At 34.9% G+C, this 15,830-nt stretch overlaps 1 protein-coding gene across 9 annotated transcripts in view; it reads left to right on the plus strand.

Moving 5' to 3' along the window:
* The window catches only part of COP1 (COP1 E3 ubiquitin ligase), a 212,431-nt gene that overhangs the window by 168,720 nt on the left and 27,881 nt on the right, over positions 1–15,830 (plus strand). For all 9 annotated transcript variants that reach the window (XM_039460040.1, XM_039460044.2, XM_010336173.3 and 6 more), the window contains 3 exons: positions 2,979–3,096; positions 4,031–4,155; positions 5,322–5,482. In XM_039460040.1, the coding sequence (XP_039315974.1) occupies positions 2,979–3,096; positions 4,031–4,155; positions 5,322–5,482 (404 nt within the window). The remainder of the gene's footprint in view (positions 1–2,978; positions 3,097–4,030; positions 4,156–5,321; positions 5,483–15,830) is intronic.

The raw sequence follows: 15,830 nt of genomic DNA on the forward strand, positions 1-15,830 counted from the left end.
AAACTCCAAATAGGTAAGATGCACACCTAATCACATCATATTGAAACTATTGAAAGGCAGGGAGAGAATCTGGAAGCAGCAATCAAAAAGTTGCTCAACAAGTAGCAGGAATACTCATTAACAGCTGAATTCTCATCAGAAATCATGACTGCCAGTAGGCAGTGGGATATGTTTAAAATATTGAAAAGACTATCAATAAAGAATTTTACGTTCGGCAAAACTGTTCGTCAAAAATGAAGGAGAAATTAAGATACTCTCAGATAAACTGAGTGAGTTCTTTGTTAGGAGACTTAACCCTGTAAGAAATACTAGGGATTTCCAGCTCTCTGGAATCCCCTCCCACATTGTGGGAGCTCCCTTTTCCCTCTGGGATTTCCCCTCTGGAATCCCCTTCCACACTCTTCATGAGAAGCCTTCTTTTCCTTCTCTTTTCTCTACCCAAATAAAATCACCTTTAAAAATAAAAAGAAATACTAGTGAGTTCTGCAGACCAAAATAAAGGGATACTAGACTGTAATGTAAGTCCATAAAGTAATAAAAACCAGTTAAGATAATCATATCGGTATATGAAAAAGATAGTTTAGATGCATTTTTGTAAAGAATTTTTCTTCTGATTTAACCCTTTACTAATCTGTCCTGAGAATACTTGCTGGTGGCACTTGTGGCTGCAGTTGTTTACCCTGAGTTAACTTTGCCACAGAATATCTTGCTTTTATCATTATTTTCACATCACTCTAATATATCAACTTTGGAAACAAAAGACATCATTCTATCTATAACATTTTGTTTTTAGTATGGTATTTACATTTACGCAAATGAAAATCGAGAAAATTTGACAGATACTATCGATCACTTAAAATGTCAAATCCAAAAAGCATAGCATTCTTATGTGTGATGTTAACATTGTACTCAAATGGTTCTGGCCAGAGGTGCATTTGATGAATCCAGTTTTTTCAAAATAGACAATTTTGATGATTCAGACAATTCTGATGTTAGTTCTGTTTAGAAATAACTCCAAGGACAGTTTTATATTTTATTTTCACACTCAAAATCAGTCAGATTTGCAATAGCCTTGAAGAGTGTGTTCATGTAAAATTAAATGAGCTCTGGCAGCAAGCTGCACTTTTTTTTTTCTAAACCGGAAAAGGGTTGAAAGACAATTGACTAAAATGGTAATTTTGAACACAGGAGGATAGAGGCTGCAGTGATCAGATCGCTCCACGGCACTCCAGTCTGGGCAACAGAGTGAGACTCTGTCTAAACAAAAATTCATCAGGCTTTTTTGCCAAAAAATCCTAAAATTTATATGAAAATGCCAAAGACCAGGGGAGCCTAAACAATTTTGAAAAAGAACAACAGAGTTGGAAAATATTTCTTCCCAATTTAAAAACTTTAAAAGCTAGAGTTATCGCCGGGCGCGGTGGCTCAAGCCTGTAATCCCAGCACTTTGGGAGGCTGAGGCAGGTGGATCACGAGGTCGAGAGATCGAGACCATCCTGGTCAACATGGTGAAACCCCGTCTCTACTAAAAATACAAAAAACTAGCTGGGTATGGTGGCGCGTGCCTGTAATCCCAGCTACTCAGGAGGCTGAGGCAGGAGAATTGCCTGAGCCCAGGAGGCGGAGTTTGCGGTGAGCCGAGATAGCGCCATTGCACTCCAGCCTGGGTAAGGAGCGAAACTCCGTCTCAAAAAAAAAAAAAAAAAAAAAAATTAATAAACCAGAAGTAAATCCTTGTTTATCATGAATTCATTATCAGCAAAGGCGCCAAGGAAATTCATTCGGTAAAGGAGAGTCTGTTCAACAAATAGTGTTAATAAAACTTAATGTAATGTCACAGCCTTAGATGCAAGAACTAAAATAATTTTAGAAATAGAATATCTTTAATACCTTGGATTAGTCAAATATTTCTTGTTTGCAAGATGAAAAGTGTCGTCTAGTAAAAAGAAATTTCACATCCAAGATTCAAAACTTTTATTCTCTAAAATATACCATTAAGCAATTATAAACAAAAGCAACAGAATGTCTGAAAAAATTACAAAACATACATCTGAGAAATGTCTTGAATTCAGATATTTTTAAAAATTCACATAAACTGGAACCCTCATGTGTTGCTGATGGCAATAAAGAATGATGCAGTAAACAGTCCATTTCTTAAAAGTTTAATATTACCGTATGGCCCAATAGCTACTCTTCTTGGTATCTACCCAAGCGATATGAAAACGTCCACACAAACAATCATGATTGTTCGTATCAGCATTATTCATAATAATCAAAAAATGGAAACAAATGTCCATCACCTGGTGAGTTGATTGACAAAATGTGGTACATCCACATGGTGGATACTATTCAGCAATAAAAAAGAGCTGCTAACACATGTTGAAAAATAGTTGAACCTCATATCAGAACATTATGCAACATGTAAGAAGCTATACACAGAAGCTACATAATATATTATTTATATAAAGGATTTATAGAGACAGACAGGAATAGAGGTTGCCTGTGATGGTAGATGGCAAATGAGTGATCTTATTGGAGTGCAAAAATCTTCTAAAACTGATTTATGGTGATGGTTGAACTGCTGGTAAAATTTAGTAAAGATTGTTGAACTTCATACAATATTTTCAGCATGTGTATTTTATTATATACAAAATGTATCTAAATAATGGTTTTTTTAAGGCACATTTGGGAAATAAGATTAATGTTTAGCCAGATGTCCCAATGTTTATATTAACATTTTTTAATGAAGCCATTAAAACATAAAGATTGATTTTTAAGTTGTCTGTTATTTTGAACCCTTGTTACTCTCTTTTTAGAGCCAGTCTTATTTATGAAAAGGATTTCTTTTCCTCAGTTTTCTGGCTGTTAGAGATTAGGCATTATATATGAAACTTTTAATGAAAAAAACAACCAGTTAAAATTAACTTTACTTTCCATTTCTGTATTTACTACATTTGTCTAATTTTCTTTTGTTTTAGATCACTGTGTCCACTACTATGATCTTCGTAACACTAAACAGCCAATCATGGTATTCAAAGGACACCGAAAAGCAGTCTCTTATGCAAAGTTTGTGAGTGGTGAGGAAATTGTCTCTGCGTGAGTATTACTCTACTCAGAGATTGAGCTTAATACAGAGCTCTGTACTTAACTTACTAGTTTGTAATGTCACTGAGGCTGTATGTAAACTATAATATTGGAGCATATGTACTTTTTCTTAAATAGTAGATTTTGTATGTCTTGTCCAATTAAAAGCGTTTGGGTTCTGGTCTGTATTACACACTTTTATATGTAATTTGTGAATAAAATCCGAAGATACTAGTTATTTATATACCCTCTCCCCTTATCTAATCTTCATATGTTTAATTGCCTTTGAACTTCAGATTCGATTTTAGCTATTGCTTCTCAAGAAGAGATAAACAACATAGTTGATGCAATGGAATAAGAAGTATTTTATTTATTAAAGTCAACTAATATGTTATTACATATTTTATCTACTTGCAGTATAGTCATAGAGTTATTTTTGGTTTTAAATATCACTTGGTTGGCTTTTACACTGACATGTTCATTTCTCTGTGATTTCATGGTGAGTTTTAAATATGTTAAAAAGAATTTTTTTTTTTTTTTTCTGGGACAGAGTCTTACTTTGTCACCCAGGCTGGAGTGCAGTGGTTCTGTCCCGGCTCACTGCAACCTCTGCCTCCTGGATTCAAGTGATTCTCCTGCCTCAGCCTCTCCAGTAGCTGGAACTACAGGTGCATTCCACTACGCCTGGCTAATTTTTGCATTTTTAGTAGAGACAGGGTTTCACCATATTGGCCAGACTGGGCTCAAACTCTTGACCTCAGGTGATCTACCTGCATTGGCCTCCCAAAGTGTTGGGATTACAAGTGTGGGCCACCATGCCCAGTTAGCAGATGAACATTCTAACTCAGTCTGGCTCTGGAGCAAACTGCATTGCTTCTAATTAGCAGTGATGAGTTTTGTGACAAGAAATTCTGACTGTGTTCTTACTCTTCGTATTTTTCCTCAGCTCAACAGACAGTCAGCTAAAACTGTGGAATGTAGGGAAACCATACTGCCTACGTTCCTTCAAGGGTCATATCAATGAAAAAAACTTTGTAGGCCTGGCTTCCAATGGAGATTATATAGCTTGCGGTAAGTGAAACCATCGTTTCCAGGAACTTTTTTTAACAGGTATTTGAAATTCAACTCAATGGAAATAGACTAAATACTAAGGAAAAGTTCTGTGCACTCAGAAGATAGTATAATAGGCTTGATGCCCCAGCACTATTGATTTTCCTCGTGTAGTACTAGAAGAGCATTAGTCCTTCTCTTTTTTATTGTGTACAAACCCTGAACACCTGAAATAACATAAAATTTTTAACTGTTTTACGGTCATTCTCCATTATAACATAATTCTTTAGATATTGTTTAGGAGACAGAAAAGATTAAGTTATGTTAATAATATTTCTAATCTTGGAGACATTATATGTCTTCTAAACTTGATATTCATTTCTCCCTATCTGCTGTTCTCTTCATGAAGTAATCTATTTGCTTAGCATTGATTTGTTATTCTAGGACTTTTATTGTTGATAATTTATACAAATTTAAATAAGAAATAGAAAAACGAAATTTGATATTTGAAGGCTCTGATATGTCTAATGCGTTGAATATATGAGCTTGATCATTACTTTTAAATGACTTGGCCTTTATTCAGCACAGTTTACTTTCTCCAAGTATGTATGAGAATGCCAAAGCAAATATCTGCAACAATTATCCTATCTTAATAGATGGCTCAAAATTACAGTTCATAGACCATTAATAGAATAATTCCTATACTGAGAAATGGAAATAAATTGTGTATGCTGTTAAAATTTGCCTATGTAAGTGCTGCCACTTCCTTTTACCTCTCTAAATGGAAATTTTCCTAAATGTAATTTAAGATCCTTGTTGTAATAACATATTTCTGATTCTACTATAGGCTTATTATTAGGTTGGTGCAAAAGTAATTAAAAGTAATGACAAAAGCCACAATTACTCTTGCACCAACCTTATAAACGATTTTATAGGGTAATTTCAGCCTTAGAATTACCAATGTTGTTATATCATTTAATACTGATTGTTTCTTTAGATTAGTAAAGTATAGCTTTTGTTCAAGAATCCTTTTCTTACATAATTTCTAATTAGTCCTGTGATCTAGCCTTTCAAATTTGACCATAAAAGATCTTTGACCTAAAACTTTGGATGATAATTACTATTGGAATGTGATGTTCTAATTCCAAGTTTTCCTATTCTAAAATATTATTATTGTTTATTTTCAGGAAGTGAGAATAACTCTCTCTACCTGTACTATAAAGGACTTTCTAAGACTTTGCTAACTTTTAAGTTTGATACAGTCAAAAGTGTTCTGGACAAAGACCGAAAAGAAGATGATACAAATGAATTTGTTAGTGCTGTGTGCTGGAGGGCACTACCAGATGGGGTAAGTTTTCATATCAGCTTTTTTTTTTTTTACCTTGGAGTCTCATATTATGCATTATGAATACACAGGGTTTAATTAAATTTTAAAATATAAATTGGTATGTGGTATGTGCTTTTTTTTTTTAAGTTTATAATGTGTCAAAGACAATAGTCATTTTTAGGCAGTGATTGAAATGCACAGTAATAGAGCAATGTCGTGGTGTCATTTTGTCCCTCTGTGACCCGTAGCATCTAGTGCATATCTCAGTTATAACCATTATCATATTGTCTCTTTATATCTCTTCTATAAGACTGGAAATTCCTCCAAAATACACATTCTGTCTCATCTTCTTTATTGATTATGTGCAGTATATGCTTGGTAAACGTTAAGCTGAGCTGGTATGTTAATAGGAAGAAAAAGAATTGATCTAGATAAAGGAGAGTGGCCTATATGTTCCTCTAATTAAACACTATTTCAAAGTAGAATTGCTCTCTATAAAATACATTTATATACAAACATTTAAGCATGTTTAGTTTCTTGATGAGAAAGTTATACTACTGGGTTGTATAAAGAGAAGTTGCCTTAAACTTTACTATTATGTTTTAAAGTGTAGGGTTTTCCATAAGTTATATGAAAAACTAATTTTTGTTACTATCTTGTTAGTATTGTATTTTTAAAATAGCTTTTTACATGCTTAGTTGGTTTTATTTTTGACAAAGAAATTCTGACCTGATACGTAATTTTAAAATTCAAATTTCAGATATAGTTTCAGTTTAATTAGATATATTCTATTGCTGTCTTATTTAAAGTTCCGTGGGTCCATTTCCAGTTTTGCTAATTGACATACTAGAAAATTTGAACCAACCCTTCCTCCAAGTAAAATTAGAAAAGTAGGACCAAATAGACGTATTTTAAAAACAAAAACCTATTTGAGAGCATTGGAAAGCACACAAATACAGGAGAGAATGACCAGATTCAGATTATGGCTTTTGAATCTGCTTTTCCCCTGTGAGCATTTGTCAGTTTTGGTGGGGTGGGTGAAAGCACTTATACTAGCTTGACAGGGTTGCAGGGACTGGAGCTCAGTGCCTGTCATTGTATGGGTGACTGCTTTGTTTTAAGTCCCCAAATGGATATAGTATAGGGGAAACCAATAGAAGATAAGCCTTCATAGCGATTGCATCTAAACTTCATATCAATCTCTGAAATTGAATTGAGGTGACCCTTGATTGGTAATATCCACAGGATGCAAACTTAAATCCTCTCTGAACAAAGATAAGATCATCTAAGGCAGGCGTCCCCAGACTTTTTACACAGGGAGCCAGTTCACTGTCCCTCAGACCGTTGGAGGGCCGCCACATACTGTGCTCCTCTCACTGACCACCAATGAAAGAGGTACCCTTTCCTGAAGTGTGGCGGGGGGCCGGATAAATGGCCTCAGGGGGCCGCAGTTTGGTGACTCCTGATCTAAGGGCTTAATTTATTTTTTTTCAGTTTTGTAACTACAATAACTACGGTACAATAAGAAATAGACATAGTAAAAGATAAGACAGCATGAATTAAACCAGCATAAACAACAGGCTATAGAAAATAATATTGTCTGATAACTCCAATATTTAGAGTCACAGCAGCTCTAAACATTGGAGTTACCAGACAGCTTGAAAGTAACTGTGCTTACAACATGAAAGACAAGACTGAAAATTTTAACTGCGAACTGGAAACAATTTTTAGAATGAAAATCCTAGAGTTGAAAAAAATTACAAAAATTAAGAATTAGTGGATGTATTGAATGGAAGACAAAGTAAAAATAAGAATTAATGAACTGATAGGTAAATTAGGAGAAAATACACATACAGAAGCATGGGAAGACAAAATGATGAAAAAGTACAGATATCAGATAAAGGATCAAGTAAGAACCTATAACATATTCAATAGGTGACCTACAAGGAGACAAGAGAAATAATGCAGCTAGAGCAAATATTAGAAGGGATTATTGTTGAGAACTTCAGTTGACCTATGATACCAAGGCAGAGATTCAGTAAGCCTTTCAACTGCAGAGAAGGAACCACTAGAAATCTACAATGTGATTGAACATAGAATGTCATACTTAGACTTTTAACAGACATAGGCCTGTCTGAAAATCTGACCTTGGGTCTGACTTCTTATAGCACTATTTCTTTATAAATATCCTGAGTTAAGAGAAACATGGAATGTTATATGCAAGGAACTAAATATCTCTTAAATTTACTATGAAAACTTATCTGTGGCATCACACCTGGACTGAGTGAGAGAACTCTGAATTGGCATAAGGGCCCTACATCTATGAAAATTGAGTAGTGTAAGATTGGCAGGAAACCAGGACACATCTGTGGATTGAGGTAAACTACATGCACCTCAACTGTCTCTGGCAATAGTGAGCACTCTTTGTGTATGTGGGGGAATGATTGTTTGGCCTCCTTCAGAGTTTTAAGATACTCTGTGCTCAATTCTATCCTATATCCTTCTGTAAATCTAACTGAGGGCTGGATTAAAGCCTCTGGTATCTGATCCTATGACCCCTGCCAGTGGTAGGATGGTCACACCTTGCAACATAGTAAAATTGCTAAAAATAGCTAAAATACAGAGAGAGTGTATTAGTCTGTTTTCATGCTGCTAATAAAGACATACCCAAGACTGGGCGTTTACAAAAAAAAAAAAGAGGTTTATTGGACTCACAGTTGTCGCTGAAGAGGCCTCACAATTATGGCAGAAGGTAAAAGGCATGTCTCATATGGCAGTAGACAAGAGAGCTTGTGTTCCCTTTTTAAAACCATCAGATCTCACGAGACTTATTCACTAATATCATGAGAATAGCATGGGAAAGACCTGCCCCCATGATTCAAGCTGTCAGTGGATATATCATTTTGGGATCTGGTGGATGGTGGCCCTCTTCTCACAGCTCCACTAGGTGGTGCCCCAGTAGGGACTCTGTGTGAGGGCTTCAACTCCATATTTCCTTTCTGCACTGTTCTAGCCGAAGTTATCCTTGAGGACCCCATTCCTGCAGCAGACTTCTACCAAATACCCTAAATTATCTCTCTCAAGGTCATATGACTGAGCATATCTGTCATCTCACATACAGATTCTTTTTGTAGTGGGAACATTTAAAATCATATTCTCTTAACGGTATTGAAATATCCATTACATTATTATTAACTACAGTCACTCTGCTATGTAATACATCTCAAAACTTTTTTTTTTTTTTTAAATCTAATTAGCTGAAACTTTGGAGCCTTGGACCAACATTTCGGCATCCTCCCACTCCCATCCCCCACCTCTGGCAACTACCATTCTATTCTCCATTTCTCTAAGTTCAGCTTTTTAAGATTCCTCATATAAGTGAGATCATGCAGCATTTCTTTCTTTGTATGGTTTATTTTACTTAGCATAATGTCCTCCAGGTTCATGTAAAGCTGAATAGTATTCCATTATTTATATACAGTTTAACCTCGAACGACGTGGAGGAAAGGGGCACTGACCCTCCACTTCGTTGAAAATTTAGGTGTAATTTGATTCCCAGACCCCACAGCTTAACTACTAATAGCCTACTGTTGACTGGAAATCTTACCAATAACATCAGTTGATTAACACACACTATGTACTGTATTTTTCCAATGAAATAAGCTAGAGAAAAGAAATATTAAGAAAATCACTAGAGAAAATATATTTACAATTCATTCGATGAAGTGAATCATAAAGATCTTCATTCTCATTATCTTCACATTGAGTAGGGTGAGAAGGAGAAGAAACAGGTGGGGTTGGTCTTTCTCTGGAGTGGCAGAAGAGGAAGAAAATTTACATATAAGTGGATCCTCACATTTCAAACCTTTGTTTTTCAAGAATCAGCGGTATACCACATTTTCTTATCCATTCACTTGTTGATAGGCACTTAGGTTGATTTCTTATCTTTGCTATTATGAATAATGCAATGAATAAAAGAGTGCACATGTTTTTTCAGTGTCCTAATTTCAGCTACTCTTTTGAAATTGAAGTGGGATTCAATGCCCAGAAGTGTGATAGCTAGGTCATATTGCCATTCTATATTTAGTTTTTTGAGGACCTCCATATTATTTTCCATAAGGGCTGTACCGATTTACTTTCCCACCAACAGTGTTACAAGGGTTCCCTTTTCTCCACATTCTTGCCAACGCTTGTTATCTTTCATCATTTTTTAACATGCCGTATTTCACAGATGTCATTTGTCTTTTTGATGATAGAAATTCTAGCAGGTGTGAGGTGATATCTCATTGTGGTTTTAATTCAAACTTCCCTGATGATTAATGATGTTGAGCAATTTTTCATATACCTGTTTGTTATTCGTATGTCTTTTTTTGAGAAATGCGTATGCAGGTCTTTGCTCATTTCTTAAGTGGGCTATTTTCTTGTTGTTTTGGTGTTGGAATTGTTTATAGATTTTGGTTAACACCCTAACTGATGTATAATTTGAATATTTTCTCCCAATCCATATGTTGTCTCTTCTCTCTGTTGTTTCCTTTGTTGTGCAGAAGCTTTATATTGATGGTTTGATGCATTCATGCTTGTCTATTTTTGCTTTTGGGTGGTTGTAGCCAAAACATTTTCCAGACCATCATCGTGGAACTTTTATGTTTTCTGGTAGTTTTATAGTTTTTAGTCTTATGTTTAAGTTTCTAATCATTTTGAGTTGATTGTTGTATATAGTGTGAGATAAAGACGCAACTTCTTTCTTCTGCATGTGGATATCCAGTGTTCCCAACACCATTTATTGAAGAGACTGTCTCTTCCCCCCCAGAGAGATTCCTTTTTTTCCTTCCCTGCCCCAGGACATAGGCATAGGCCAGGACTTCATGACTAAAACACCAAAAGCAATGGCTGCAAGCGCCAAAATAGTCAAATGGATCTAATTAAACTCCAGAGCTTCTGCACAACAGTCATTACAGTGAACTGGCAACCAATGGAATGGAAAAAAATTTTCTCAAGCTACCCATCTGACAAAGGGCTAATATCCAGAATCTACAGATAACTAAAGCAGATTTACAAGAAAAAAACAACCCCATCAAAAAGTGGACAAAGGATATAAACACTTTTCAAAAGAAGACATTTATGCGGAAAAAAAAAAAAAAAAGAAAAAATGCTCATCATCACTGGTCACTAGAGAAATGCAAATCAAAACTACATTGAGATATACCATCTCATGCCAGTTAAAATGGCGATCATTTAAAAATCTGGAGACAACAGATGCTGGGGAGCATGTGCAGAAATAGGAACACTTTTATACTGTTGGTGGGAGTGTAAATTAGTTCAACCATTGTGGAAGACAGTGTGGCAATTCCTCAAGGGTCTGGAACTAGAAATACCATTTGACCCAGCAATCCTATTACTGGGTATATACCCAAAGGATTATAAATTGTTCTGTTATAAAGACACATGCACAGGTATGTTCACTGCGGCACTGTTTACAATAGCAAAGACCTAGAATCAACCCAAATGCCCATCAGTGATAGACTGAATAAAGAAAACTTGGCACATAGACACCATGGAATACTATGTAGCCATAAAACAGGATGAATTTATGTCCTTGGCAGGACATGGATGAATCTGGAAACCATCATTCTCAGTAAACTGACACAAGAACAGAAAACCAAACACCACATGTTCTCACTCATAAGTGGGTGTTGAACAATGAGAACACATGGACACGGAGGGGAACATCACACACTGGTGTCTGTTGGAGCTTGGGGGGGTATGGGAAGAATAGCTGGGGTGTGGAGGTTGGGGAAGGATAACATTGGGAGAAATGCCTGATATAGGTGACGGGGGGATGGAGACAGCAAACCACCATGGCATGTGTGTACCTATTCAACAGTCCTGCAAGTTCTGCACATGTACCCCAGAACTTAAAGTTCAATAAAAAATAAAAAAGCAGGGAGACAATATTGTCAGTTAGACTGACAGCCAGCTTCTCAATGAAAGAGTGGAAGCCAACAGTGAAATCAGATATTTAGTGTGAGAAGGAAAACATTTGGCAACTAAAATTATACATCCAGTGAAAATCTCTAGACAACGGTAAAATAAAGACATTTTAAAACAAACCTGAAGAATTTTCAGTCAGCAAACCGACACTAAAGAAAACCTTAAAGGATATGCTGAAGGCAGAAAGAAAAAGATTTCAGATGAAGGTCATATCTTTTTTATTAACAGTGTTTTATCTAGAGACTGGAGTTAGGTAAATGAACTTGTATATGTTCTATATCTGTGGATCTATGGCATGACTCTTACCTGAAACTATTAGACTGAAATGTGAAGTGTTTTAAGTATACAAATGAATATATTTGTTCCTAAGTGATTATGCCTGTGTAAAGGGAATAATAAATCCGTATTTTTGTTGGGGGTAGACCCTGAGTCCGTAGTAACTTCTGCTGAGGCTGCAGGCACCCTATTGTTTTGTCAGCTCTGAACTATATCATATGTACTTATCTATTCACTAATCCCAAGTGGATAGCTAATAGTAAAAGGCAGTACTTATAAAAGACACTTAATACTCCTTTAGCTCTTCAGAAGTGACCCAAAAAAGTGTACTTTATCCTCAGGGGAAAAAAAAAAGCAGGGGTCATTAGGGTGGACATTTTCTGTTGTGGCTTGAGACATCCAGACTCATACTGAAAGTTTCTGTAGCTCTAAGGTTGGGGGAGCTAGGGGTCAGGATAACAGCTTTTCTATTTTCCCTCCCTGAAACCAAGTGCAGCAAAACTTGACTTGGGAACCTATCAGCTATGCTATGATACTTGGCTATGCAGAGTTACAACTATCTTAGACAAGAAAACACCTTTGTTTTCAGTTATATCATTAAATTTTCTTCTATTTTTATTTCCAACAAAAATATTTGTTGTATAATGAAATACTATTCTGAAACATTTAACTAAAACTTTGTGTTCTTAAGCAGATCTTTTGCTTACCTTAATTTCTCCTGATTCTTGGCCTTTAAAAGTACTTGCTGAATGAATTAATATACTATCTTGTACCATATTTGTGTTCGTGTAACCTGCAAATTCCTTGAAAAAAGACATCATAGTATTTTCAGTTAGAGCAGAGGCAGGCTACCTAGGTTGAAATTATCAGATTCCCCACTTACCAGCTGTGTGACCTTGCTGAGGAAGTTCCTTAACCTGTGCTTCAGTGTCCTCATCTCTATAAAGTGCTGATAATAGTAGCCACTTACCTTCTAGGGTTGTTACAATGCTAAAATGTGGTAATACATGTAAAGCATTTGGAAGAGTTCCTGATACACAGTAAGAGAGATGCATGTTTCCTATTAGTGTATTTTTAATTACCCCTAGAATTACATACCATATTTGTGCATAATGCAGAATTAATATATAACTTTTGTAATGAATGATAGAACGCTTCAAGCTTGGCCTTTATCCTGTTTGTTGTATAATTAATTAAATGGTAATTAATTGGAACCAAATAGATGCTGAAGTAGAGGTGGGAGATACTTCTAATATCTAATAGGCTCACTTGAAACTAAATGGTAATAATTACTATTTAAGAAACAGTTTTGCTGCGATGAACCATTCATATGTACATATATAATTATTTCAAAATTACCATTTTGCCCCTTGAGATATAATCTCCAGCCTGTTTTGCCTATTTTCAAAAGCAACAAAAAATTTTAAATGTATGCAGCTACAAAGAAATAGGCATTTATTATTGGCTTAATATTTTTATTAGATTTATATTATGTTCTTTCCCCTCTCCATCACATTATGAATATTTCACAACTCAGTCTTTTTTTTTTAAAGGCATATCTGGTTTTCAAATTCATATAAGTTTTACTATCTAATATAGGAATCATTCCCTTCTTAGTAACATTCTTTTGGGGGTGTGTAAAGCATCAGATTTCAGTAAAGTAGCAAAGTAAAGCACATTTGAGAAGCCATGCAATACTTTATTCTAGTCTGCTTTCATTAAAGTGCAAAAGATGTCTGTAATAAAATTTATTTATATGAATGGTTCTCCAGACTGACTGATAATCAGAAAACCCTGGGGCTCTTTCAAAAATAATTAACAATTCTAATTTTAGACCCATAAATACATGTTTTGAGGGAGGAAGAAGGAGGATATAGATCTGTATTTTGAAAAGTTCCCCAGGTCTCCTTGGGAAATTATATGAACAATCATGTTTGGGAACAGAAGAATCATGTTACCACTGGAAGAAGTTTGCTATACATCCTAACCAAGAAACCTAAATGGTTCTTAAACATCTGCTAGCAGAAATAATTATGATTACCTAATGTCTGTTAGATTGTGCTAATCCGTCACCTACCTCAGGAGGAAACGAATCCGAAAAAATAAGATACTATCTTTTTGATTTGTGTTAATTAAAAAATGCTACTCCTAAAAATACACTAACTTGCCACACTTATAAAGTTATTTCTTATCCTAAATTCCTCAGTGAATGCTGGGAATACAACATAGGACCTCCCTCCCTTCCTCCCTTCTTCCCTTTCTTCCTTCCACTGTTTCTCTTTCTTTTATCTTTCCTTTCTTCTTTCCTCTGACTGGATGGTTTATAACACTTTAGAAAATTTCTCTGACTGGAAGAGAGCCAGTCTGAATGAACTTTTGTCTATCTTGGAGTAGAAAGAAAGACGATTCTGAGCATGTACCCTAACTTCCAGACTCCCATCTCCTCCTCAGTGCCCCAGTCTTCCCTCAGTGTCCAGACTAGAGTGGGGTGGGGAAGTAGAAAAGGAAGGAAATACAGTGGTGGAAAACTGAGGCAACCCTGTTAATTTTTTTTCTCTAAGTAAATTGTATGAACTATAAATTTTCTTTAACCTTAAATGCCCACTACTGTGTGGACAGCCTCTGGGAAAACATTTGTTGCATTAGATACTTTATGGTGAATATTATAATAAAATCAACAAAATATGATTTATGGGGTTCTGCTAGTTGACATTTTAAATTCTTCATTGTTGTCATTTTTACATTTCTGTAGTAGAGTTCTACCTGTGTTCGAATGATTAACATTTCTTCCTCATTAAATCCTTTTTAAAAGAATGTTTGTTCTGTATATGCCAATCTTGAAGCATAGAATTGATGCCAATTTTTAAACCACTTAATGTTTTTGTTTTTAGTTCTGCCTTTTTTAAGGGAAGAAAAGAAATAATTTAAGTGTGTATTCTGAATTACGCCATTAACCTAACAATAACTTTTATTATAATATCACCATGCTAAAATGTGTCCAGAATATTTTGAGATGGGAAGGGATTTGAATTTGGTTTCTAACGTTTATCTTTTGGTAATCCCTACCAAATTTTCATAATAGTAGTGGAAAGAAGGAAAATGAATATTAGGTATCATTTCCTTTACTTAAAAGCTTTTGATGAATAGTTTGAATTGGTTTAGTATGCTGAAGTGTATGTAATGGAAAAACATAATTATTTTCTAATTGAATAAAATGTATTTAACAAACACTGAAAGCAGAATTAACTCAGCAAAAATATGCATTTTTTGGATTAGAAAATGGATGGCATTTGCTTAAGAAAAAATTTTTTTTACTAATTTAAAAATATCCTATCTAGGGAAAAGAAACATAATCTTCACATTTTACTTCTACAGTCTCACATGTAACCACTGTTGTTCTCATGATACTCTCCTATATTGATGTGATCTCTATAGGGTTTGTGCCTTTTTAATCTTTTATTCTATCATTTCTTAAATTCTGTTTTATTCAGTACTTTCCCAAATAAAGCTATCAGGATTGACATCAGCTATTCCCAGGAAAATAAAAAGGTTATTACTGCTGAACATTGGAATAATTTGATTATGTAGATTGAAGAAAAGCCAATCTATTATAATTGCTGTAAAGAAGCCATTTAATTTTGTGCCTGTTTGCATTAGTCTTTTTTAACTGCAGATAAGCAGATTCGTGGGATGAAAATATAGATTCTTTTTTTGAATTGTGATAGGCAACTAAAAGATGAATATGAGAGCAGAAAATGTATCTGAATCTTTTGGTTTAAATGATAAAGTGTTTACACATTGTAGAGAATTAAATAAGCAATTGTTCTTTCTTTTATTTATCTTTAGGATCTTTGGCTCTCTAATAAAAGTAGAAAGCTTTAGAGGGAATATATTGTATAGAAAGTAAATCTGACTTCAAGATTCAGTTCCTTTTTGATGATTTATTGTTTTAAATCCTAAATATCTGAAGCAATGACTCCATGACTCACCAAGCATATCTTTGTGAGCTGATTACCAGAGATTTGGAGGAAAAAATATTAGTAGTTGGTTTTGCTTTTAGTGTTTATTATTTCTCACAGCATTCCAAATGTTTTGTTTTAGA

This window comes from Saimiri boliviensis, chromosome 19 (assembly GCF_048565385.1).
Source record: "Saimiri boliviensis isolate mSaiBol1 chromosome 19, mSaiBol1.pri, whole genome shotgun sequence".
Taxonomy (NCBI): Eukaryota; Metazoa; Chordata; class Mammalia; order Primates; family Cebidae; genus Saimiri; species Saimiri boliviensis.